This window comes from Poecilia mexicana, unplaced genomic scaffold (genome assembly GCF_051168715.1).
Source record: "Poecilia mexicana isolate PSO_F unplaced genomic scaffold, ASM5116871v1 scaffold_22, whole genome shotgun sequence".
NCBI classification, from domain to species: domain Eukaryota; kingdom Metazoa; phylum Chordata; class Actinopteri; order Cyprinodontiformes; family Poeciliidae; genus Poecilia; species Poecilia mexicana.
The window spans coordinates 22495181-22519930 of record NW_028263391.1 but is presented as its reverse complement, the minus strand read 5'-3'; the positions used below and the strand labels follow the sequence as shown (position 1 = coordinate 22519930).

The following is a 24750-nucleotide window of genomic DNA, read 5'->3' as shown; positions in this document are numbered from 1 at the left end:
CTGTTGGGAACTGTCACTGTGTAGAGTTAAATTGAAATATATGCATAATGTAGCAAATATGTTTCAATGTAGCAATTGTAGCAAAAATTTATAAAATAAAAATGTTATTTATGCATTTACAAATAAAAAAGCCAGAGTATTTATAACACCATATGTGAAGAGACTGAGCTGGAAATGAGCTAAAACAGCAACTCCAATAAAAACTTTCTGCTTCATATTTTAGGCAACATCTTATAATAGAGATGGTAACTTTACCTGACCTCATGCTGTTCTAACAGTGGGCCTTCAAATGTATCTTCATTCACTGCTTTGGTTATCATTGCAGATGTATCTTTGTTCATGAAACCTTTTTCTCCATAAGGTTCATGTTTTTTTGTCTTTCTAACTGTAAATGTAACAGATTGAGGTCCTGACCTGCAGGGCATCTACCATGTTTTGTGTCTCTTCTGAATGATTTGCAAAAAAAAATAAAATAAAATGCCAGAAGGGCCTTTGAGCTCATTGCAGAGAACAGGACGGTTTCAATAAACGGCAGGAAGTCGTATTATTGGTTCAATCATTTTACCCAGGTTCTTAACATTTTTCCTTCCACAGCTTTGCATTCTGTGTTGCAATTGTCTGGCACATTAGAGTGTGCTTGTGCTGTAAATGAGGTAAATTACGCTGATTGATAATAAGATGCATACACAAAGGGAATTTCTGACTGCTCTCCATCCTCCCCTGTTTCTGTCCGTCAGGCCATCCACCTGCCTGCCTCTCCTTCCCGTCTCTTCTGACAGTTCCATCAGCCGTCTCAGTCAGTCCGTCCTGCCATGGCGGCGCTGACAGCTCCTCGGCCGCGTGCCGTCGCAGTGTTCTGCTCCGTCATGGCCACTGGAGCGACGCCTGCTCTCTCTGAGCCGATGGACAGGACCACTGCTTTTTTCTCACGCTTTTTTTTAACCTCCCTTAAAAAGTTTATTTCGCTCATTCCTGCGTTTGAGCACTTAGTCTCGTCGTTTTACTCATCCTTCTCCATTTTCCTCCACAGATGACCATCTTGCTTCTAAGAAGCTGAGAGAAGCAGCAACAGGGGAGGCTGCTGGTAGAAACCATGTGAAGGAGCATCCTGTCGGTGCGCTTCATGCTGTGCCTGCACCGCGACTCAAAGCCGCCTCCCTCCTCATAAAGTCCCAAACGAACAATTGAACATCTTCATTTTCAATATGCATCACCTTCCTACGAATCCATTTGACTGCTACAATAACATAATGGGAATTTTCTTAACATTACGATCAACAAGAACAGAATCTGTTTCTGCAAATCACATTCTGTGGGAAAGAAGCCCATGTATGGCGCCTTCGATGCAGAAACCTCCGTTACTAAAAAAAACACCGCAATACAGCACAGCAGAGAGCAAAATCCTCACAAGTAGGTCATGTGGGGGTGGGGATGTTGGGGGGTGCAGCCCATCTGGAGCAGTGCATTCTGAGTAGTTGACTGCAGATGAAGGGAAGAACCAAGACGAGAGAGCTTTATTTAAAACAATCTTCCTCTGCATCCGCTTCCTTTTTTCTTTAAATTCTCTTTAACCTTGACACTTGCAGCGTCAAACGTTCTGCCAACCTGTTTCACTTCCTCGCAGGAAGGCAGAAGGATCTGTTAGCGGGGATCGGAGAGTGGGAGGTGTAAATACCAGTAAAAAATGTGCAAAGTGGAATACCTGTGCAGACTTCATTGTAGGTCGGGTTGGGTGTGAAGCCCCCGGCGAAGCCCACCTGGGTGGAGAAGACTCCTGGAAGCCGCCAGAACAGCTTCTCAGCTCCCCAGAAACAGCCCATTCCTGCACACGCACACACACACACACACACACACACACACAGGCTCAGTTAGGCCTTTTTGCACTGCGTCACACAGAGATTTCATGAATGCGGTGAAGTTTCAGGCTTTATAAACGGATGACTCTGCCACCTCACCAAACATGATGGTTTCCATGCCTTCTGGAAAAGGCTCCACAGTGGGATTCCCGTTAACGGCATGCTTGTCTGTGAGGTAAAACAGTGGAAAATGTGTTATGGGATCATAACAGTAAAACGAAACAGCGTGACTTTCAGAGTGTTAAAGAGCCTGAATGCAGCGTCGAGTCGGCCTCAGCGGCTCTCATTTAACAACATCCTGACCCAGGCTGACGGAGCAGAGCTACGAGAAGATATTTAAGAGATTACATAGCTTTGATTGTCCCTCTGATTCTCCCTGCAGTTCCCTCTTTATACAACTACACATATTTAACCCATTATAGTTCTGCTTTTATTACTCAGATGGGTCAAAAGTCCAGTCAAAGTTGAGATAAGAAGGTGTTTCCTGATCTGCAGATGTAACTGTATCAAAAGGTGGTTGTGCAACATGTTGACTCAGGAGGATAAAATACAAAAACACACCACACTTTTCAGGTTTTATTTGGGATTTAATTTCATTTCACAATAAATCCCAGAAAAACAAATTCAAGTTTATTGTTGTTCAAAATGTGGAAAGTTTGATTAATATCTTTGAAAGGCAACAGGATTCACAACATATAACACATGTGATCGATGTCAACAGGTAATATGTCTGATGGAATATTTAATATTCAATATAGGAAATATTCACTGAACTCTGACCCAGAACTACACAGCCTTCAGGAGGATGTAGGCTGCTGAAGCCTTTCCTACAGGGGTTGTAGCATCCAAGGCAAGGCTGGTAGCATCAACTAACTCACTCACTCTCTGGTTACCTAGCAACAACATGTTGAGTAACATGCACAGCAGCAGTTTAAGTTTTTGCCACTGTGACTCAAAAATGCTTCATAATGTCGAGTAAAATCTATGGATAAAAGAGGAAAAGTCATGCCATAGGTTCTATACTAATTCAAATATTTAAAACAAAAAACTCATCGATAATTATCAATATCAACTGATACGTTCTTCAGCTATATAGACCAGTTCTATCTCATCACAGTGAAAACATACAACTATAAACAGTACAGAAACAGTGCAGCCTGAAATTAGAGTGCTAAATGGGAGGTGCGTGTGTGTGTGTGTGTGTGCGTGCGTGCGTGCGTGCGTGCGTGTGTGTGTGTGTGTGAGGCCCTCAGATATGTCAGGAGGATTAAGGTTTAAGAAGACTGAGGTGACTTAGCGTGTAAATCTCCACTCAGCAAGGCTGGTTTGTACTGCAACCACTAATAGTTGTCTCCAGATAAACAGGCCACAGCGTACACTAAGAGCTTAGCTGTATGTCGGTAATGGATGCTTATTCCAAGTTCCATGAGGTGATCGCTTATTGTCCGATTAAGTTACGTTATGTGTGACACTGACCTGAATACTAACAATCACTAATCTGATACAGACAGAATAGTTCATTTCCTAGATAGGCCTGGGATGATCCTTAGCTGTGACAAAAGGCCAAAGACCATTAGCTACCTGCAGTTTGCTTCAGACTTAGAGGAGATTACGATAAAGACAGACCACACTGAAGCACTGAAAAGAAAATGTTTTCCCATGCTGGGACTCTAAAGATAAGGTCTTTTGAAGAAAAAAGGAAGCAAGGGGCCACTGCAACGCTTGAGCAGATAATACAAGTCTTGTTGTATTGGGGCATTTTTTGATATTTCACAAAATCGTTTGGTTTTCTGTGCAGTAACAGATTGCAGACACATGAAGGACTAAAATGTCACGGAGGCCTGGATGCCCCCAGGCAGCCGCATCGTGGACTCCTATTGAGCGGCAATTCTGTGTTTTTATTTTTTTATTTTTAGCAGGAGGTTATTTGGCGCTGCCAGGTCACGCTCACAAGCACAGTCGGCTGCAGAATCAAAGCAGAATCAAAGCACATCCATGTGACGGACATGCTAAATCTTCTCCGTCTCATTGGACGACTTGAGACGGTGGAAGAACAGAAGAAATCGTCTTCTACCATTTTCACCGTCTCCTAGATATCACCCCCTGGAGTTGCCAAATGACTTCGAGAGGTAAAATGAGAGAGTGAGAGGGAGTTAAGTGTGAGATAAAGGAGTAGGAGGAGAGGAAAGAATAGTCGGAGGAGGAGATATCCGCCTGCCAAAACGATAAAAAGAAGTAAATCGCCAGTTAGAAGCAACAGATTAAAGTTCCGGTGAGGAAGCAAAAGACTCGCCTGGCTTTCAGACAACCAAACCTTCAGACACCTCATAAAGAGACGAAGCACTTCATGTAAGTGAGAACACCGAGAAAATAAACACAAACAAGAAAATATACAATAAAGAAAAGGCGAGTTAGCTAAGAACCTGTTGACATGATATCCGCGTGTTTCAGCTGCTCTCCATCATTACTTCACACTCGCTTCCTCACACCACCGCACTTTGCTCTTACAATCACTTGCATGGTGACGTGCATGCAACCTGCAGCACAACTGTTGGTGCACCAACCGCTGTTGTGTTTATTTTTTCCTGTGGAGGAGCTGGCAGAGGTCCAGTTGGTGCCAGGCTAGCGCTTTTCATTGTGCCCGGTCCAACACACCCTCCTTCTCACACCCCACTCTGCAAGAATTACCCCATCTTACACACACGCATCGAGAAAGAACCCGGCTGAATACCCTCACTACGCTGCCTTACCATGCCAGCAAAAGAAAGAAAAGAAGACGACAAAAAACAAGCAGGGAGGGGGATTGCCTGGGTTTACAAAATAAGTTAACAGGCTGAAAATGTGGAAAGGACTCATGAAAAGATTTTTTTCCTGTTTTGGATGGGATCCAGGCTTAACTTCTTTAGCACACCTTTGTTTTTGCAGATATCTGGAAAGTGCAGATCACAGTGTACGCCATGTAAGGAATGAAGCAAAATCCTTTGGTCACCTTTTGTTGCTTTAAGCCTAGCTGCTGTAGGCGGCTGGATCAGAACCAAAACGTTGGACCGGACGCCCTGCCATTCTGCTTGAATCAAGGTGACTACTGTTCAGGGGCAACAATCTGGTGCTCAGCGGAAAACAAACACCCAGTTTGAAGTCTTGTGGTGGATTTTTTTTAGCCTTTGATAACTTCAGATTCAACCTATGGTCCTTGTGTTTCTCACCCGCACAACTGAAGTCCAAGCGCTGCTGCCTCCTCACACAGAGACACGGGAGAGGTACCATCCCAGCATGCCAAACTGGTGACGTTGGGTTGATTTCCAGACAGCTCGGTTTGTTTCCTTCCAAAAATCCTCTCTTTCTCTTTCCCTTCCCTCCCTCTTGCCATTCCTCTTTCTAGTTGCGCACAGGTTGGCAAGGAGTCAGGCACGAGTCGTCGGAGGAGGCTGATGCTTTATACTGGTGCCAACTACCCTCTGCTGGATGGGAGGAAGGGAAGGGGCGAGAAAAGAGTGGGGCGAGGGGGGCAGCAAGACGGGGGGAAGACCGAGATCTGGTTTTACTCAACAAAAGGAGGTAAATTAAGGAACTAATGAGAGTGGCCTTCAAACAACCCAGAGAATTTTGTGACACACTTAAACATACACACTCTGGCCACTATATTAGGTACACCTTGCTTGTATCTGACTGGGCCCTCTTTTGCCTAATTATTAGTGGCAAAGAGATTTTGATTCATATTGACATGATGGCAGCGCCGTACAGTTGTTACAGATTTATTGGGTCCACATCCATGATGCATATCAGAATTCTATTGGATGTATTTTCTACTAATATTGATCATGTGACTATCGAGATCGATATCGTTATTGTATTATAGCCCAGTCCTAATATATTATATTATTATAAAGTGATCTGGGTTCATTTCAAATCCGATGGACTCTGACACAGAAAAGAAAGGGGGAAAAGAAAGAAATAGAGGTTGGATAAAACATAAATAGAAAAGCAGGAAATAAAAATAGAGGAGAGGTAGAAGTAAATCTGTCGCAATAAGCAGTTAATGAATTCATCATATTATAAATAGAAATGAGGTCAATAATTTCTACTCTGATGGTTAATATGTTAGGGCAATTTCATTTACACAGACATCATAATCAGTTTGAATTATTGCTTCTGTTGTGTGTGGTTTTTATTCCTATTTTTTTCCTTTTTTGTTGTGTGTTTTATTTTGGAAAATATTTTTTAGTTCCAGTGTTAAGCATTAAAAAAGTTTATTTATCTGGGAGGGAGCAAACTGGCATTATTATGCTATTATCAATAAATTACTTGAAAATGGTATCAAAACTATAATATTATCATAAATTGCAATAACTACTGGGACAATTTATTGTGCGGTAAAATTTGTTATTATGACAGGCCTAGGGAGACGGATCGAGAGAAGACAAGAAGACATACCAGATGTGTATGCATCTGCAGAAAGAGAGAAAAACCAACACCAAGAAAGCAACAACATGCATATATAAAACAGCAATATCACTGAAAAGCACACAATACTAACTAAACGATGTATTTAGTGGCAACCACAGCCCAATTTATCTGAACACCTGAATCCAGACTTGTGTGTGTTTGCATGCTTGTATTTATAAGGTTTATAAGGAAGAAGTGTGGCCCCCAGGATCCAAGGCAGACACGGATGAGGTCCAAGTCTCCAAAAATGGGAGCCCCGAGAAGACCACTGCAGGTATTTAGCTGCATTGCCATTAGTACACAATGTGTTCTGTCTGCCAAATAATGCTCCAACCAGTGGACAGTTTCTGTGGACAGATCTGCTAAATTATGCATTTGCAATGAGTGGGACTGTAAGCCTTAGAGAGGTCAGCAGAGAGGGCAGCACAGTGTGTGTTATTATAATGGATAAAATCATTAATATCTTTAAGAGCTTCTGTTATTGTGCCATGTTTCCTTTTTCTAAACCCAGACTAGAAGTCAAATACAACCTAGTTGATAATTAAAAGCCCCATTAAATGATCACTAGCAAGGAAATTGAGAAGTTTGGCCTTTACAAGTAGCTTGGCAATGAGCCTATAGTTATTTAGAACAGACAGCAGACTTCCAAGGATCAATGTGTGTTTGGAGGCACTGTCCAGTTGGAATTCCCAGTGGCTTGACTGGTTTGACGCTTGCAGACACCAAGACTCAAGTGACTAAAACCTGAGCAGGAAACAACTGGAACAGCTGTGTCTCTGTCCAAACCAAAGCCAGTTTTTAACATCAACACGGACTGAAAAGTACCAGCTCCAAAATCAGATTCATATTCATATTAATTTGTGGTCCAAAGTATAGAAACTAAAAGACAAAGTATCAAAGAATCAACACAATTAAGCTCCACTTTTGTCTTCAAGACAAAGAACATAAAGTGTTCCTGCTGAGGCCTTTTAACCTAAAAGCCTTGCACCAACTTCCAAGCATGGGGTTGACCACATCATGCTAAAGGCATATTTCACATAACCGATTGCAGAAAGTGACTGGAATAAGATGGATGAACTTCTGACCAGAACTGTAAATTGAAGTCCCAACTATAGGTCACAATGCGAATGCTCCATTTCTGTGTATGGAGTTAGATTCTTGAATGTGATTTTTTTTTATTCACCCATGTTTTTGATTGAATGGTTTTCCAAGATCAATGTCAGAACAAAAACTTACATTTTAGGAAACCCTCCTCCACACGGAGCAAATCCTTTTTTATTTGGCTCACATTTGCCTATTTGTAAACTTGCATCACCACTTTGTCATTCCTCACAAACTGAATAAAAACAGAAAGGGCATCTAGAGAGAGCTGTGAAACAATACTGGCAATATATCATTGCCATGAATCTGTTTATAACAGTTACAGTGAAACACGTAGCAGAAATTGATTTCAGTCGGCTTGCCTCCCCCCCCATCCTGTTTAGAAGAAATATTGGCAGTCTATCCTGCCCTGACTCAAAATAATAGCTACTGTGCCCCTACCATGTAGCAATCTGCCATTGGATAATTCCTGCCAAGGTCACAGACTACATCACACAGACCACAGTGAGGGAGGGAATGCAGGGCAACAGGAAACAGAACCAGGAAGAAGGAGTAACTTTATCAGGGTGCCAGGGCAAAAGGTTAATCTGAAAAGGAGTCCTGTTCGATGCAGAGAGGAATAAAATGGTGTCTGCTCTGAGGTCCGCAGGGCTGGGACTGAACTGGGCACATATGAAGACACTCCTTAAATCATTACTGCTTGGAGGACCACAGAGATACGACACACACACACACACACTGGAGACAAAAACCCCATCCTCATCTAAACTGCCACCCCCATGGTGAAAGGGGAGGAACAGATTTCTGCCATGCAGTGTCTCCGAGCTGCTTCGACAGACGGAGAGGCAACTTACGACGGGGTGGAGCCTTCATGCGCATAATGCCCAGATGGGCCCCTGGATGCTATAGTACCTCTTCCTCCTATGCACTCACGCCTGGCTCCCACAATGCACTTAGCGGACGCAAGTGTCTGAACAGGTGACAAATGCAAGCAGCCGACTCAGATTGCATAATGTTTCTCATAACGGGCCATCCTGTTTCATAAGAGAAACCCGAGCAGGTGAATGAAAGTGTCACACTGCGATCAGCCAAGTAATAAAACTGTTGACAGCAACTACTAACAGCAAACAACCCAGCAGGCTCTTACAACCACTGAAAAAGAGTTTATCAGTGTCCAAAGGTTAGAGCTTTGGCTCAAAAGACTTTACAATACATGTTGGTTGCCAAGGTTAACTTTGGACAAGAATTTTAGAAGTTACCGTTGATTCAAAGATGTGTGAATCACCATCACTGTGTGCCCAGTTTAATTTCAGGACACACGTTACAGCTACTCGTATAAACAGAAATTCAACAAAAGTTTCACTCTGCATATCTTTCCACATTTGGTCAGGTCACAACCAAACTTTTTGACAACCTGATCACTGACTTATCACACAGAACATGAATTATACTGAGATTAAATGACCCATATGTGAACTGGATTTAATTTAATTTAGGCTTATCAGCATAAAGAGCCCAGAATACTGATGAATGCCATGCTTCTTAAGACTTTCATCTGTAAAACATGTTAAAACCACATACTATTTTCACATCACAATCATGCACCAGTTTGTTTTAAACTCACCTGCACAAAACTAAAAGTCTTATTTGTGATTGTTTGCATCCAAACTGTTTTATATCTACACAGACAGGTAGCAGTGAGTGTACCAGAGTTTGAACTGTTTATATGTAATCACATCCTGGTTATTTAACTACAATGCTGGGTTTATCGTTGAAGAGCTCTGATACTTATATACTGTTAGAGTTGCTCAGTGAAGCATTTGATTTTAAGACCTTTGAACTGAAATATGTTGTTTTACATCACAAGTTCATCAGCAGAGGCTGCAGGCTGACCAAATCAACGTGGTTTCAGTTCACGTTTTGTTTCCAGAATACATGTCTTTTTAATTCATGAACACAGGTAATTTTTTAATAATAAAACATTAAAAACAGCAATTTTAACCAGAAAACTAACAATCTTAGTTAGTTTAGAACTTAAAATGAGTGATCCTCGGTTATGATTTGTCTTTTACCGATTCATTTGGATCATTACTCTGGATGTTTCTTTAACCTTTATGGAAAAAAATAACCCTGAAATTTGGCTGAATCTGTTCATACTGAGTGCAACTAAATCTTTTTCTGTGTTTTTATGAGGATCATATTCCACTGAGTTGGACACAGTCATCAGGAGTCTGACCTCGATTGTTTGGAGGAACTGTTGTCTAATACATTTTAGGAAATGTTATTTTCTGTTGCTTCCACCTTTGGATATCTTGTTTTGATGGGAGGTTTTAGAAATGTTGAGGTTTTTTATGTTTTCAACCCGAGTCACTAACTGTATCAGGCTGGGCTAACCCATTAAAACTGACATTTCACCGCTTTTCTAAAATAAGAAAACTGCATTTCTAGCTTCCCCTGACAAGCAATATAGACCACCATTCAGGCATAACATTATGACCCATGATATGATCATCTCTACATGCCATCTGCTAGTGGGTGAAATACTAAAAGTGATAACTGTCCTGAACGTTTAGTCCGTGTTATTAGAAATTTGCATGAGTTTCACAAGGACCAAATTGTGATGACTAGACACTTGGATGAAAGCATCTTAAAACCTTTGACCATGAAGCAATGGAGGAAGGTGGCTTGGTTCTTTTACATCAAGTAGATTGTTGGGCGTGCATGAATTGTTTACCTGGAAAACATGTGGCAGCTGGACATCTTTTGGGAGGATGGCTTGACTTCCTCCCAGTATGCCACTCGAAATTTACCTTACCCTTCCACATGTGCTTTTACTGTTTGTCTGTGATGGACTGGAAACCTGTACAGTCTGGATAGGACCCTGCATGGATGGGTGTAGCTCCTTTCAGCAGGATAATTCACTCTGCCACAAAGCCAGAGTTTTGAAGAGTTGATTTTTCCTTTAAAACAAACCTATTTTGCCTATAGGTTTGCATAGCATACTAGTGCAGCAGATGGTCATAATGTTATGCCTGATCTGTGTGTTCTATTTAGGAGTTTATATTTAGAGAATCTTGGTTAAACTAATTTGTATCCAGTGAGTTGGTGATTAAAGTGCTATCAGTTTATGATGTCATGCCCATCTGTTGCTGCAAATGAATCAGCAGAGCTTTCCATTATGATTTAGGTATAAATAAAAATATTATAAAATTCTGGGAGAAAAAATATAGATGAAGTTGTTTCCTTGCATTATTTTGAACCTCAGTTCTTCTACAGTCAGTGTGTGTGTGGGTCTTTCTTTTTTCAACGTTACATAACAAAGCTTTATTAGTTTCAGCAGACGTGGCTCCAGAAAAAAAATCCGACTCCACGATTCGTTTAAACTTTTATAAACTTACGTTACTCTGCAATTTACCTGCTACGACCATCCTCTCCTCCCTTCCCTTCAGAGCCCGCTCTCTGCTCGGCAGCTCGGTCTTATCGGTCATTCTGTCAGCGGCGAGCAGCGACACGTACACCAGCAGCAGCCCTGCGCACTTTCTGAGTGTCTGTGGAAACCAGGCCGAGCACGGCGGAGCCTTCCGGGAAGGTTTCATAACGGCCCCCATCACGGACTTACGTTAAACGGCGAGGACGGGAGGGAGCGACACCGGAAAGGGGAAAAAAAAAAAACGCCATCAGGATGAATATTCATGGCACGTGGGCCACGTCGTGCGATGCATATTAACTAGTCAAGGGGTTAATATGACTTTGGCACAAAAGCCTGCAGAGCACCGTGTGCGGGAACGAAATTAAATTTAAATAAATATCCACCACATTCAGCATGCAAATGAGCACTCGCCAATTATCTGCTGCCGTTTTGTGGGAGGTGCTTCTGGTGGAGCAGGTTAAAGTATGGATGTATAAAGTACCAGTCTTAATGGTCTGTGCAAGTTTTGGTAACTGGATGTTTTCATTAGACACCAGCAGAAGTGGTGAGAGTAAACCAAAAACTGTCCTCAAGTCAGAGTAGCACTACTTACAATTTTACTCAACAAAACAGTGAAGCAGCCATCAAAGAAACAAGAAAAAGTAAATATGCATTTGATCAAGAGTGAGTAAATAATATATTTTAAAAAATCGGCAGACAAAATTATAAAACTATGCAAATTCTGGTGTTTCAAAGAGTAAAAAATAAACACAAATACATAACAGTTAAAATATAAATTACTGAGAGGAAACATTTCCAAATGAAATGTGTTCAACAGAAAGCTTGATATCAATCACTTCGGTAGCTAATGAAAGTGGTATGTCTACATTATATATACTATCAATCAGTCAAGTTTATTTGTAAAGCACATTTCAGCAGCAGCATGGCCTTCAAAGTGCTTTACACTGTGAAAACATTAAAAACTGATCAATAAACACACGATACAGTCACCAATTGTGAAAGCCAATAACACACATTACATTTTGTGAAGTGAATTTGTTAAAATCATCAACACATCAAATATGTTGATCAATGTTTCATTTATTATTGTTCAAAAGCAACTCTAAGCAGGTGGGTTTTTAGTCTCCATTTAAAAGGACTCAGTGTTTCAGCTGTTTCACAGTTTTTGGGAAGTTTATTGTGGCACATAAAGCTGAATGTTGCGTTTGATCCTGGTTCTGGGGAGGCGAAGCAGACCAGATCCAGAAAACCTGAGAGGTCTGGAAGGTTGATCTTCCCAGAGCAGATCTTTAATATGTTTTTGTGCTGAGCCGTTCAGTGATTTATAAACTAACTAACTAAAGTCTATTCTCTCAGGGTGGAAGGACTTTAAACTGGGTTGATGTGCTCTCACTTCCTGGTTTTAGTGAGAACACAAACAGCAGCGTTCTGGATCAGCAGCAGCTGTCTGATTGATTGTTTTTAGGCAGACCTGTGAAGACACTATTGGATTATTAAATATATTATGCAGGGCACTTAGGGACCACAACTGTCCATCAATAGCTCTGTGAATACTTGAGAGCCCCTTTAAAACACTTATAAATGCCTGTTTTAATAGTTTAAACACTAAATATGAATTAATATGGATACTGGAAACCATCTTGGCTCTACTGGAAGATTTTCATTTATGATAATATATAACTATGATTCTTGAAGAAAACTCAAGTATTCTAAATATTTTTTCTAAGTAATCTAAAACCAAATTCATTAATTAATTCTTCAGTGTTTCCCTTCAGGGCCCGCCGCAGTGAATCATCTGTGCAACTTCTACAGCTTCGTTATTGATTTAGCCAAGTACTTTGGTATTGTGAATCAAACTTATCTCACTATGTTTTCACATAAAAAAATATATAAGTGGGTAAATAAAACTGAATATCAAAGAATGACATTTTCTATCAAAGTCTTTTAAAGGTACAGTTCTCCACTGCTTTCAACTTGAACTTCAGGAAGACCTAGCGATGGGACGGTAATGATGATAATTGTTTGTCAGTGGGAGCATAAAGTATCATTCCTTGTTCTCTGATTCAGTCAATGAGAACAACAAAAAAGAAGTACTCAGGGCATTGTTCCCATATTCTGCAAGCCAAAATAACATCACAGCCTCCTCTACAACCCTTCCCTCCTCCCTGTCTTCCTTTCTCCCCTCTCTTATCTGCCAGAGAAATGAAGCTCAGTCACCTGTGGAGGAGCTGAATGCTGAACAGAGGGACTTTGCAATGCAAATGCCAGGTAATTACCCGAAAGCTAGGAGAGTGGAAGCACACAGATGAAAACAGAGCAGGCAGAGTAAGAGCGGAAGGCAGAAGGAGAGATGAACCAAGTGCTAGGTTCACATGCCTGTTGATGCCGGATGATTGGGGTGTAACTGTGAGTTTGGAGAGGCGGTGTGGGAAGAGGAGAAGGGATGAGGTACAGAGGACCAAAGGGATGTGAAGACACTACATAAATACAGTAGACACAGTGTGTTCTTCTTCTCCCCATTCTTCTCTGCTTCTAAAAACACGCTTCCCACTTAAAAATCAATCAATATCATTTCTGTAACCTCTGCAGAGTTGTGATTTTAGAAGGATCTACTTTAATTTGAAGGAATTTCTGTGATCAAATGAATGTAGGAGTGGATATGTGTGTGCTTGAGCGCTTTTGTGCACATGAGCATACGTACACGCTTTCTTACAAGCACTTGTGCAGACATGCATGCATGGAGTGGTTGCATGCATATATTTGACTGTATAGCTGGTGTGTTGTAGCGGAAGATTTAGCGAGCATGCCAGCTTGCAGCTGTTTGATTGTCAGACAGTGAATGCGGAGAGATGTGCAGATGCGATTATCAAAGAGATTATGAAATGACCTGGAATTAAACACTGCGGCAGACTTTAGCAGGGTATCACTCTTTGTTAAGCCCCGGGTTTGATGGGAGACACTTGGTTAGCCAGGTCACATACCTGCCGTATGCACTGTAAGCTGACATGCTTGTTTAAATTCACTTCATGGAGACATAAAGCACTGCTTAGACAGACTCTTTATATGTCTCAAAATACAGTCACTGGTATCAATTTCAAAACTTTTAATGATTTATTTGAACTTTTACTTTTCCAGGGTGGAATGTTTTTTAAAATGAAAAACTATAATAAATATGAAAAACAAGAAATTGGTGGACAGGTCTAAGTTTAACATTTTTTCCCATACATAATGTGTCAAAATGATATAGACTCAAATATTAGCATTCACGCATGAATGTTTTTTTTTAATACCTTCAAGCAAGAAAAGAAAATCCAGACATTTTTTCTAGCAAATTTCTAACAAATTTCTGGCATCATTCTGGATGGATTTCAACTTGTTTTGGCTCCATTAAACTGGTTGATCTCCTAAGACGGACCCTTCTTTTAAGAGTACTCAATAAGTTTTCATCAGGTTTGGACCTATTGGATCACCATCTGTATCCAAATTTCAAACATCTTCTCCAAACTCTCACCCTCAGATGAAATCAAGTTTGAATGAAACTTGCAGCTGCACGCATGGACAAACCAAAATGTTTCTGGAGAAAGGTTTTATGATCAAAAAGGGACAAAGATTGACTTGTTTAGCCAAAATGTCAAGAAATAAGTTTATACGAGTCAAGAGAAGACTTTCAAAACTTAGAACACAGTATCAGTTGTCACATGGTGGAGGTAGCATCATGCTGTGGGTTTGTTTGGCTGTCACAAATTTAGAAAGAAAGGAGACTACCTACATTTTTTTTCCTATTTCTAGAGCAAATCTAGAGTTTGATGTTGTGAACTTGGACCAGTTGGGTGTTTGGATGGAACATTAATCCAAAGCTAATGCTACAGACAGCTTAATTTGAACTTAAGGTGATTTTTCTCCAGTACCAGTGATGTTTAAATTCAATTTGATGTTGTTTCAGGTGAGTAAATAAGTTACATCCAGAACTTAAAATGCATACAATGGCAAAGTTGGCACCTTTGTTTTTACAATGCAGAATTTTGACCCTGTGGATTTATGAAAATCAACAGTAAATTCAGACTTGTGAACACAATTCTTGCTTAAAATCATCCCTGAAATTGTAGTTTGAATATCCATCCAGCTTCCAAAAAGAAAAGTTAAAGTAAGTCATTAAAAGTTGAAATTAACATTCCTGCAGTTAAAGAGTGGATGCAAGCTTCTTACCAGAACTGACCAGAAGAAGGGGTCGTCAACCTGGAAACTGCTTTGCTTGTTTAGTGTAATTGTGGCTTTTTAAAAGTCTCACTTAGACTAATTAGAATAATAAATCATGCCGCCTCTGTGTTTTTAAAGGACTCTTTTCGTCTCGCCAAAGCAGGTGGGATTGTGGGCTGGTGAGAAAAAAACAAAGGCTTTGATTGCTCTGCTGAAGCTGCTGCTTCAATGTGGTTCTCTGGCAGTATTCACAGACCAGAGTGGGAAAAGCAAACTTGACAAATTTTCATTCATATGCCTGCCTGTGCTTGAGTTCACTTGCCATAAATCAGTCGGCTTATTGCAGAATGGGAAGAGATGGAGGCCAGTTTGAATGACTTGGAAAGGTGAGGGTGGTTTGGACAGTGGTGCATTTCCAAGAATTTGCAGCAAATATATTCTCTGCATAGGTCATTCGGCTATAGCAGAATCTCATTTTTCTCTCACTTTAGAGACCCAACACAATGTAACAAAGTGAAAATCATGATGCAGCAAACAGTGACATGTTAACAAGTTGATTTATATGAACGTCTCTTTTATAGATACAAGGGGAGAATTTTTTTATTGTGCTCATAAAATCTGAATAAATTTAGAATTTGAACAAAGACAAGTTTACTCAATATAAATAGTAATTTAAGAAAGCATGAGCCCTGAGATTTTCTGGCTTAATAAAAACTGTACCTCATTTTTTGCACATGTATATGATAGAGATGGGATGGACCAAATGCAGACCTACAAAGACATGACCGTCCTCTCAAACTGAAAGACTGAGTCAGAAAAGGAGCTGCAGGGACCCACAGCTCTGGAGGAACATACGTTGTCTAGTTGTGATAAAGCTATGTATGGGACACAGCAATTACTTGGAAGGAGGTGGATTTCTGCAGCTCCTCCTGTAAAGACTGGTAAGATACCATTGCAACCTCATGTCTTTTTCTCTGATTAGTGCTCTCCTGTCTGGTCTGTCTGCTTAGGTGGACATCCATGCCTTGGTAGATTTACAGTTGATGGATTTAGCAGAGCTCTGATAGGCATTGCTTTAAATTTCTTTGCAGTTTTATTCATCTTCAGGAAATGGGTTTCTTTTGGTTGACTTCTTCAACGGCCTGCCTGCAATCTAAATCGGTTTAACACCGGAAATCTATCAAGGCGTCTATTTTAAAGAAGATAAGTGGACAAATATAGTCCAGAAAGACGCACCCAACCCACCAAACCAACTCAGAAACACAATTGTTCACTTAGAATATCCTAGTGCTTAATTTTGGACTGCAGGAATTTGACGGATCTGGGGAAAAACCACCCACCACTGCATGTGAGTGGGGTTTGAATAACTACTGTGATTCAAACCATTTTCCTTCTGTCCTGTTAGCTCACTGCTCCGACCTCTGAACCGTCAAACTGGCCCTCAGACATGTGAAGAATTTGAAACTAGAGGAGTCAGAAATGGGACTTTTTGTTGGATAATTGAAAAGCTTTTGTAATATAAATGTTTCCCAGAGCTTGTCCCGTTGCTCCACTGATTAACCATTTGATCAATGTAAGACTAAAATGAAGCAAAAATAACAAAAAACACAGTAACATTATTACTGCCTCTGAAATATTCTTAAATATAACACGACTTTGAACTTAAGTGAAGTGTATTACTGTCACTTCTGAAATGTTTCCACTCTACAGAAGAAAGCTGTCACAACCTCTTGTGTTTGAAAGTGATTACACACTGCATGCTCTCATACTTGTGTGTGCATTCCTCTCATTTGACACTGAGTCTATGCAGTGCATGCTTAGCTTTCCTATGCTTCTGAGGACAGACTTCCAATTAGTTTTTCACTTTCATGTAGCATAACGTTTTAAACTTAGTTTTGCATTTGTTATGTCAGCAGTTCAAATAATTAATTCGATTTATGAAGTGACTCTTGAATTATTGTCAATATTTAAACTTTAACTCAAATTTGGAGTGCTCTCAAAACTTAATACCACAAGGATCATCAAGGTCTGCAGTTTAGCAATGAAAGTACTCTCCATGGAAACTGTAGACTTCTCAACATAATGAAATAAAACAAAAACACATGCAACGTATAAATAGATTAGGCTCCTAATGAAGAGCTAGTTATTGGAACTTCTTTAGGAAGGGGTATATTGTTCTTATGTTCTTACGCTCCAATACATTTTTTAAAGATGGCCAAAAATATGAAGTAAGACATTCAGATCAGTAATGTTCAAAGTGAAACAGAATGGCTGCTATATCTGTGTCATGTGATCTGCTACGATATCCCTGGACAGATAAATGTGTGTGTGTAGAGAGAGAGAGAGAGAGAGAGAGAGAGAGAGAGAGAGAGAGATAATGGTGGGAAAAGAGCAACTAAAAATCATTCAAATGTAAGACTTTCAAGCTTACATGTATGAGGCAGAGCCAGTTTTTGTGTCAGTTCTGTTGTCACAAAATTAACTGGAACCGCACTTCAATATGATACAAGTTGAATCATCAACAGGTCATATTACAACAGAGCAGAAGCTAATGTTAGCATTTTTAGCTATTGTTTTTGTAGCAGATATATTTTTTCCACAGTAAGATTTTGTAAACATTTAGTCATCAGATATATTTGGGTGATTCGATCATGACCTTTTTGGAATGCTCATCACTGCTGTTGCAAATAAATGATAAAATCAATCAATCAAATTTTATTTGTATAGCACATTTCAGCAGCAAGGCATTTCAAAGTGCTTTACATAATTAAAATAAAAACAGCATGTAATAAACAGTGATAAAGAGAAATAAAAAGCTGTAGAACTTTAGTTTAAAATTACATTTTAGGTGTTACTTTGTGAGAACACAGAAGCAGCTTTCTTAACCATGTAAACTCATGTTAAAGCAGAACACTAAGAAAACGACAGCTGGGAAAAAGTACTGGTTGAAGAGGCTGCAGCGTCCTGAACGTCATAGGAGGTATATTACTGATGAAATGTGGCGTGCTGTTTTAATGCTATTTTAATGCTGCAGAGTTTATAAGCTCATAAATAGAACTGTTTTTATGAAGTTTACTGGAGCTTTGGTTATTATTTTATATCCTAACTTTGCTTTAAACCTGCCTGCTGTGTTCCTTGGTCTTCATGATGTTTCTGTCACAAACCTCTGAGGCCTTTGCAGAACAGCCTGATTTATTCTGTACGCTACACATCGGTGGACTGTGTTTTCTAACTAGGTTTGATGTGGATTTTAAAGGGGCTCAAATATGCATTTCTAAAAAAATGTGAACCCATCCATCATTTTCCTTGTGGGTCTTTATGTGGGTCTATCATAAAAAGCCAAATTTATTTTTATGGGTTTTTGGTTATGATGTGACAAAATGTGAAAATGTTCAGGGGGTGTGAAGACTTTTACACTTTGCTGTATGTGAAACAAGCAGCCAGACAGAGAGCAGGTGGATAAAAGCAGAAAAACCAAAAAAACGACCTGATGGGCGATTTGAGTGAGATGAGTGCTGCTCCATAATGCCGGTCCACTTCCTCTCCATCTCGCTCCAGCCTTGCTAAGAGCGGCTGGGCTAAGCTACTCTTGCCCTACATACAGCCTAAACAGCAGATTACCGACTGTCCCTCTAATCCCATGCACCGGGGCATGTGCCACTGTCACCATGCACGAACCACCCAATCACCCTGCCGCCTCTGTCGCAGCCCCCCGCTGGGCTGGTATCCGAATAACCTCCCCCCACTCCAAACCCAGACCACAGCAGCTTCTCTCATTCTGGTTTCTGTCTGTTATTGTTTTTTTAAATTTAGTTCAATCTGCAAAAAAGCTCGCTCAAAGCAAAAAATATTGAAAACCTTAGTCTATTTGCTGCTCTCCTTCTTCTCCCCTAGCAACACCCCCTCTGATTCCACATCCTCTCCCAGCTTTAACCTCCTCATGACCACCTGGCATCATGGCACAGCCTCCTCCAGTCCCCCGGCCTTACCTAAACCAGCAGACCTGAGATTAGGGTTAATCTGGACCTTGTGTCATCCTGTATCCATCCACCTCCCCCCACAGCCCCATTCTTTCCACCCTACCTCCCTTCCTCTGCTTTACCAAAGAGGCTTTGGTTTAAAATCCTTTATTGCAAACCCCCACTCCCTTTGCAGTGTCTTTCTGCGTGCTGCCAACTGCAACTTTTCCTCCTGCACCACGTCCTCAGCCAATCCTCCAGCAGACACTGGGAGAACCTGTCCCCGAGCGATGAGATGCTTGCAAAGGATTTTTTTTTTTTCTGATCGTCTCCTCCGTTAGAATAAATCTGAAATTAGGTGTCTGCAGAAATGCGCTAAAATAAAACAAGAAATCTGTTCATTTCTACAAAGTGAAACATAGAAAGTCTGCATCCATGAAGAGTTTTTTTATACTCAAGTTCGGGACAGAATAACTAAACAATTCATCCCTCCGTCTTCGCTCCTGATCAAGGCTACCCGATGCATTTAGTGATTTCTGTTCTAGCCGGAGGACTGAGTGAAGATGTGAAGGCCTGAGTTGGAGGAAGGCTTTTATAATAGGTGGAGAAAGAAAAAGCAAAGATGCACAAAGCAAGGAGACAAATAAAGAGCCAAAGTGCTAATGCTCCCTTCTTTTTCTTTTCTTTTTTTCTTTGTCTGTGAAAGTAAATGGCAAATTCCCCCTCAAGCAAAGTCTCCCATCTTGAGTTGAAAGGCCAAAAAAAAAAAAAAAATTTGGCTGACGGATACTGGAAAAAAAGAAGAATTAAAGTTCCAGCGGAAGTGGCGGCAGATGTAGGCCAGTGAGGATGAATAAGGAAACTTAAATGTAAAGGGAAAAATAAAAAGGCCCTTGAGCATAAGAACCTGAATGAAATTATGCTTTCATGATAAAACAGAATGCAGAATGTCGTGGCATGATCAGAAGATGCACAGCTTATAATGTTAATATCCAATTCCTTGTGTAGTTCTAGTCAATTTGCTTAGCTGTGTTTAAGTTATTCACATTTTTCACCATGTATGTTTTTTAAATTTTAATTAAAGTGTGGATACACCCTTTAAAATATCTCAAATCCTAAGTTCCTCATTCTGTTGCCTTCCTGTGAAAAGAACAAAAATGCAGCTACATAACAGTCATTACATGTAGAGGTGAACCTGTAGGAGTGACTGACGAAAAGCAAGCTCACCCGCTGACGGGTGGGAGAAAAAAAAGTCAAAGAGGAGAAGCGAAAAGCGTTCGAACTGGTTGCGCAAAAAAACGTCCTCAGAGAGCAAGAAGGAGAGAGCAAGCAATGTGGTTAATGGACGTAAATTAATTGCTGTCATGTGGATTCTGATCCCAATAAATCAGGGTCAGTGAGGTCTCTGGTGCCATCGCTCCATCACTGGGATCCTGCAGGAAGAAACCTTCATCTCACACACACAGACACACACAGCGACTCGCAGCTGTACACATAGAAATATTTGACTTTTTTTAGTTGAGAATTAAAATTAAACATGCAGGTAGAAATAAAATTTCCCCCAAAAAAACAAACAAAACCTAAAATAAGAATGCAAAAATAATATCAAGTTATTGCGGCACTCCTTGACTGTATTTTGGATGCCGGATCCTCGCATAAGTGAGGGTTTTTAAAAAAATGCACCACAAGTCAAGGCAAGACACTGGATGCCAACTGGTGCAGATCTAACTGGGTTATAAATGCAATGTGCCTCAATAAATTAGCAATGCTTATTATTAAAAATTACCAGTGTGCTTTCTGCTTAGCTAGGCTGCAAAATTGATTTACCTTGTTTTCTGACCATGGCCGTCACAAACACTTCCTCTCTGCTCTGAGAATTACTAAACGTGCTAATCAGAAAATATGTGATCCATGTATTTTAATTACAATTCACACAAGAAAATTCAAAAACAAAAAGTGGTAAAAGAGGCCGCAGCACTGCAACAACCCACAGATGAAACTCGGAACAAAAACGCCGTCCACGCTGAAGTTGACATTTTTATATTTAATTTATAACCACTTACAGTAAAGCATGCCTTATTTTGTATACCGCACATTGTGCCCTCTTTGATACCGTATGCCCCAAAGCAAATCACTCATGTTCAAACAATAATATCTGAATGCGAGCGAAATGGTGCAAAATGGGAAGTAGGTCACATAGCAATTTATTTGACAAAAAGGGGATGGGGGGTGGGGAACTGGGACAGGGTGTATGCAGAGGCAGCAGCAGCAGCGAAGGTTTTCGGGACCAGAGATCAGATTTTAACGGAGAAAGTGATCGATCCTGGAAGAAAAGTTACAAACACTTAACGCTCATTAGATCTGTGTTTGGGCTGGTGTGAAGCTGGAACAATAAGCTCGGCATGAAGTCTCACACACACACACACACACACGCAACAAATAAAGCATGCTTACTTATCAGAGGCGTCATTGTCTGTTCTTGTGAAACTGAGACCAATTTCGCAGCGCTGCAACGATACTGTGCTTCAGCACAGCTGACACAGAGAACGGCAGCAGCATTGATCAGCTATCAATGAGCAGCCCAATAATCCTGACCAATATATAACAAACTGATTTCTAAATATATTTTAAAAACTCTGTATAAATTACAACAAGTATATCACTAAGCATCACATATGTATGACAACAATAAAAAACATTTCAATCCCATGTATTTTTTCATGATTTTATTTAGGAATAATCTTGCACTTGTAATTTATCTAAAAACTGTAAATATTTTTTTAATCAGAAATAAAACTGTCTAGAAAAAAAATATTCAAATGCAATATAAAAATAAATTACAAGTGCAAATTTAGAGGCTATTTAAAAATGCTACATTTCTATGGATGAGTGAAATCTGATATTTAGAGACGACTAATATAAAACATTTTATTAGATAAATATGAGGATTGCAGATAAGATATGACAAAAAAATGATCATTTAAATAATGTCACAGATATACAGTTACACACACCAGGTCTGAGGAGTGTTGGGTGATGCGGCCCTCTTTGCATGTTTAGAGACGATGTCATGTACATCCTCTGCAATCTGCACAGACCGCGCTCAGGACCTGTAAAGCCACATTAACACATGAGAGAGGCTCTGGAGCACCAGTCTTTTCTAATGACCCGATAATCCGACCCAAATGCTGCCTGCTTGCTAATCTCCCCATCAGATTACCAAAGTGGGAGACGAGCACTGCCTATTTGTCCCTGCCTGCCTGTCTGTCTGTTTCTGCCTGTCTGTCTGTCTCTTCTGGCTTGTCTCTTTATATAATCGCTTGACTCTTTTTTCCCTGTGTATAAAAAAAAAAAAAAAATCTTTTTTCGAGTCTTTCTGATCTTCGCAGCTGCCAGCTAGCAGTGGTTGCACGCCCGTTTGTTACTCTCGTCTTTAAAAATTAAGGACAAAGTGCGAAGACGTAAAAAACGCTGTAAGAAATATTTGTTCTGCCATGTTTTTGATGTGGACAAGGTTCAACTTTTTGTGAAAAAGCACCATTTATGCTTATACACCATAGCATGCAATTAAAGGGAAAATTAAAGAATTAAAGAATGATCTTTAACAGAAAAATATTTTAAAAAAATAATCTCGTCTTCACAAACAAAAACAGGATCTCTCTGGTGTTTCACACTGGAGCTCTGCTCCAAGGTGTCCGAGCATTTCAGGCGGAAAACATCCAACCTAACATCATGTATGTCTCCCATCAGCATGTCTGCATCTACATGTTAGCCTTCGAGGCCACATAAAATGTCATGTTAAATCTATAGAAAGCACTTTGAGGAGCTCGCTCCTCGGGTCTGTACGTGCATTTAAAATTTTTGTGCATATATTTGACACACATATTTACAAAAAGCTCAGACGGAAGCCCAGTTTGCACACGGATAAACAAAAGATGTCTGATTTACTGCTTCAAATCTGTAACTGTGAGGAGTTAGTGACAGATTATGGACGGTGTCTACGTTTCATAAATTGTGCACATCTGATGTGTTTAAGGAACATTTTTAAAGATTTTTCTGCATTCTTTTGCAGAGGCTGAAATAAAATAAGTTTCACTTTTCTTTCCATTTTTTTTTCTAACTGTATTTTAATGAAGGATAATAATAATAATACCTACACTGAATAAAGGAAGCAGTGGCACTGATGTATGAATAAATCAGATCAGCAGCCATAACAAAATGTTACATTGTTTATTGTAAAAAAAAAAAAACAACAGCAACAGCTTTACTCTTGAAAGGCTTTTAATGTGTGACCTATTGATTTCAACCTAAGTATTTGTGTACTTCTACACAAGTGGAGACAAAATACATTGTAATGTGGAAGAAGTTCACAGCCTTACAAAAACACTGACAAAGAAAATCTCATTCAATATGATTCAACGACGACCAGATGAAAATATGCTCCTGTTTCTGTGTGGATACGACAGCTGTGGACACTTATTAAGGAACGGGAATGGTGATAGCAGCGGGAATACCGGGATGAGCTAAGTGCTGAAGTGAGACATGAGACGGAAAAGAGCAGTGGTGCGCTGGAGGGAGCGGGAGCTGGAAAATAAAAAAAAAGAGCTAAGGTCATCCCTGGTAGATTCAGCAGCGTTAGCGGGGCTCGTGTCGGTGTGCACGTGTGTGTTTGACAGGGAGAGCGAGGGGAGGGGGGGGGGGCTGCTGCCGCTGCCCATTTACCAGAATCAGCTGATGGCTGCGGATGATGGAGCGGGGAAGGAGTCAAGGGTCAAAGCCTCGCATTGTCAGCCCTGCTCCACTCTCTCATGGGGTTCCCTCCCTCTGCCGTCAGCCCCCCCACCCCGCGGCCTCCTCCACATTAACACCCATTCACCAGCTTGGTGCATTGTTGTTGCTTGCAGCAGGAAGAGAGGATGCGATGCGTAGCTTACAGACGTCACTCCTGCAGCTCATTTCTGTTCTGCTGCGGTCGCTCCAAACCGTTCATCTGCTTCAAGTGTGTGAGTGCACTAATATGTGTTTATATGCAGGTGTGTGTGTGTAGGACAAGACAAGAGAACTGCCCCAGCCCCCCCCACTCCTCTCATCCCCCAGTATTAGATCTACCCTCTCACCCCTCAGCTACCCCCCCCGCCCCGCCGCCCAGTGCAAACCTCCCCCCACTTTGCCTGTGTAATCCCTGCCAGCTGGCCCTGTTGGCTAATCCCTGTGCACTGATCAGCTGGGCCATGCATCCAGTACGGGACAGGATAGGGACAGGGGCAGATAGGGGCGGGACATTCGATAGATGTGTGTTTGTGTGTGTGTATGGATGTATGTGAGATGGGGGGTGGTGTCGACCAGAAAGCATAAATTGAAGCCCGTGCCTTTTCCTCAGCGCACTGTGTCTGCGTGTGAGCCAGTCGCCTGTCCTCCTCGTCCGTCCGTCCCTTATTTCCCTGTTCTCCTCCTTCTCCCTGGGATCCTCATACATATATACCTACCTGGCTTATATATGTATATTCTACATCGTGGGCTTTTTTTCCCCATTGTTTCTGGTTTTGTCTTGAGCAGATCCAAATGGATTTTTCCTAAAGCCGATGAACGGCTAGAATTTAGCTGAGTCCATGTTTTTTTTTTCTTCCTCCTGCTACCTTCTCCTCCTTTCCCCCTTGACTGCATGCGTGACACCTGCCTGCATCCCGTCCCTTCAGTCCCCCCCTGTTTGCTATCCCGCCACCCCTTGTGTCTTCCCAACGCAGAAGAACCCAGACAGGAT

General features: G+C 40.8%; 1 protein-coding gene across 3 annotated transcripts in view; it reads right to left on the bottom strand.

The window, feature by feature from the left end:
* The window catches only part of msrab (methionine sulfoxide reductase Ab), a 60429-nt gene that overhangs the window by 29539 nt on the left and 6140 nt on the right, over window positions 1-24750 (bottom strand). Inside the window, exons 2-4 of one of the 3 annotated variants that reach the window (XM_088002909.1) lie at window positions 22004-22099; window positions 1956-2024; window positions 1703-1822 (exon numbers count right to left, since the gene is read on the bottom strand). In XM_088002909.1, coding sequence (XP_087859035.1) covers window positions 1703-1822; window positions 1956-2024; window positions 22004-22099 — 285 coding nt within the window. Of the gene's footprint in view, window positions 1-1702; window positions 1823-1955; window positions 2025-10818; window positions 11018-22003; window positions 22100-24750 lie in introns of all 3 variants that reach the window. The other 2 variants (XM_088002908.1, XM_088002910.1) reach the window with 2 other exon arrangements.